The following is a 2,736-nucleotide window of genomic DNA, read 5'->3' as shown; positions in this document are numbered from 1 at the left end:
CCAGTGCTGGTGGGGCCCAGAGCAGGGTGGCAGGAGTGCGGGGCCCTAGCTGGCAGGGGCTCTATGGAGCTGGGCCAGCTCCCCCCCTCCCTGCTGGTTCAGCCCAGCCTGGCTCCACAGACCCCTGCCAGCCTGCGCCCTGCTTTGGGTCCCACTGATGCTGGCCCTGGGACGTTGGTCCCAAGATGGTGACCAGGGGCCAGGGCATCTGTCAAGGGGTGGGTTACCTGTCAAGGGGCAGGGCTACCCATGTGGCCCTTGACTGCCTACCAAAATTGGGTAAGCAGCCCTCCACTCAAATTAATTGCCCGCCCCTGGCGTAGGGTCAGGGACCAAGGCAGGACCACAATCCACTCTGCATATCCCTGTGATGGGTGACGGTTCCATGGGCAGGATCATGTGGGGAGTGGATTGCAGCTCTACCTAGGCCCTGTGCTATCACCACCCAAAAATCCCAGGGTCTCGGTGGAGACTAGCCGGGACCCAGGTTGGCAGGGTGCATGGCTGGATGAAAAGGCTGGGGCCATGGGTGCACAGGGTGTGGCATCCGGGAGTGGAATGGGCAAAACTGCTGCTGAAACCCATTCCCTGCACACCCCTGCCTGCAGAACTGGCACCCATCACAGGGATGTGCGGGGAGTGGATTGTGGCGCTCTCTGTCCCCAGCCCTACGCTGTCATGACCCCAAGATCCTGTCCCTGCCTGCCTGTCTGTTCCATTTCCAGATACCACTCCATGCCTGCCCACTGTGGTCCCAAAACAGTCTTCATGGAGACCCTGCCCGCCTGCTTCGTCTAGCGAAAGCAGTGACACTAACAGTGGTAGTTGGAAAGAGCCACTGCTGACATGGCTGCTAGGAAGTGAGTCTGGCCGCTGTACCGCCCCAGATATGCTGCGTGCTCAGGGGTAGTAAAACCAGCTGCACGTGCCAGAACCCACGCTGCCCCCTGTGCCTGGGCTGGGTGAGGCCAAGGGAGCTGCCACAGGCTGGACAGAATCCCTTGGTGGGCTGTATCCAGCCCATGGGCCATATTTTGCCCACCCCTGTCCTAGCATGGTCCTTTATTCTAAGATGCATTCAACATCAGATGTCTGTAGAGTGGGGGAGTCAACCCAGGTAATTTAAATTCCCCATCAGGATTCATCTGATTGCTTAGTCAGATTCTAATCTTTCTTTGTCCCTCTCAAGATTTCCTTTCTCCATAATCCTTATTTGGAAGAGAATTTACTAAAATTTACACTGTTCATGTAATTATCAGCTACCTCTTAATGCAGATGCCTACACCTTTTTATTTTTAAGTTCCATGCATTCTTTTATACAGTGCAGCTTGCATAACTTCTTTTTCCATGTTTAAAGTAAATGGAGAGGGGAAGGTAGCAGACAAGCTGTGTAGGAGTTTGTGGCATAGAATCTGTGCCTCTCAGTCTCCAGCTTGGAGACAGTTTCTGTGGCTTTTTTAAAAGAAAAAGGTACAGGCAAAAATAAATAAATAAAACCCCAAACCTGTTATATTAAGCGAGCTACTCCCCAATTATTATTGTTCCAATAAAAAAATTACAATTTCTGTTCTAGTTGTTCTAAAGAAATCCCAATGGCTGTTCTACTGAAATTTTGCTCAGAAGGGGATAATATCCCTGATGCACTTGCTCTGGTTAACTATCTTAATGAATGGCTCCAGCTAATTAAAAATGAAGTAAGTATTGTATCTAAAGTTCTTGGTTTCATATTTCTGACTATTAATTGTTTCAGTAGAAAATTACAAAGACTGTTTCAAATTTTAATTGAATTTTTGCTAACGTGCAACCCTCTTTCCTTGAAGACTCTTTCAAATTTTATTTGAATTTTCACTAACATGCAACCCTCTGTCCTTGGAAGGTTGTATTCCAGGGTAGATTTTGTCATTTTGTTGTCCAGGTTACTGGAAACAGATACGTTTTTTTACCATGTTCTTTAGGACCAAAAACCAGATACTGTATGTTTTGAGAATAATAGCATGTTAGGATGAAGGTATAATCCTGGTTGGCCTTATGGTAGCCTTCTCCAGGTAAATCTACAATGATTAGACAGCTGTGTGACTAAAGATAAAGGGAAAGGAAGTGGGGGAAATAGCTTTTTTTCTAGCTGTGGTTCCTGCCATTCTAAAATTTGAAAATAACATTGCTGTTTTTAAATCAGCAGAGCAGCAGTACCACAACTACCGCTTCACACTGGAAAATACCAAGTTCTTGGAGACTGTTATTTGGCAGTGGCCTTCCACCTGCACTCTTCTGATCTGTGCTGAATTTTTCTAAGTCACCTGTATAAAATATCTGCAACTTCCCCTACGATGGTAACATAATGGGCATAAGCAGCAACAGTCTAATTTGCTACAGACATTAATATCTCTTTATATAAGCAAGCAGATCTTTTCACATTGTGGTTATGTAAAGAAATTGACTTAACTTCCACTAATTGGCTAATGTGTGATATGTTTTGCACAATGGTTCCTTTGGACACCTGTTAGAATATTTTCTAATAAATTATTTTAAAAGGGCATTTTTGTTTTAATATCCTGTCCTATCGACCTTCGTCATGGAGAGCGCCATGTGGCCACCTCTAAGCATAGCAGATTTAGTAAGATCAATGTGAGAGTCCAGATTATTCATTCAAATATCAAAGTTACAATTAAAAAAAAATCAATGGAAGAATTTCTTAGTTTCCATATCTATTTGTATTGCAGCAATAGCAGAGATGAG

At 45.4% G+C, this 2,736-nt stretch overlaps 1 protein-coding gene across 5 annotated transcripts in view; it reads left to right on the top strand.

Moving 5' to 3' along the window:
* PSMG2 (proteasome assembly chaperone 2) overlaps positions 1-2,536 on the top strand; it is a 13,214-nt gene extending 10,678 nt beyond the window's left edge. For 3 of the 5 annotated variants that reach the window (XM_025204729.1, XM_025204727.1, XM_025204730.1), the window contains 2 exons: positions 1,574-1,694; positions 2,177-2,536. In XM_025204729.1, the coding sequence (XP_025060514.1) occupies positions 1,574-1,694; positions 2,177-2,272 (217 nt within the window). In that variant the 3' untranslated portion in view covers positions 2,273-2,536. The remainder of the gene's footprint in view (positions 1-1,573; positions 1,695-2,176) is intronic. The other 2 variants (XM_006024123.3, XM_025204728.1) reach the window with 1 other exon arrangement.
* The last annotated feature ends 200 nt before the right edge of the window (positions 2,537-2,736 follow it).

This window comes from Alligator sinensis, unplaced genomic scaffold, assembly GCF_000455745.1.
Source record: "Alligator sinensis unplaced genomic scaffold, ASM45574v1 scaffold515_1, whole genome shotgun sequence".
Taxonomy (NCBI): Eukaryota; Metazoa; Chordata; order Crocodylia; family Alligatoridae; genus Alligator; species Alligator sinensis.
Note: the sequence above shows the minus strand (reverse complement) of the source record. Positions and strands in the feature narration are given on the sequence as shown.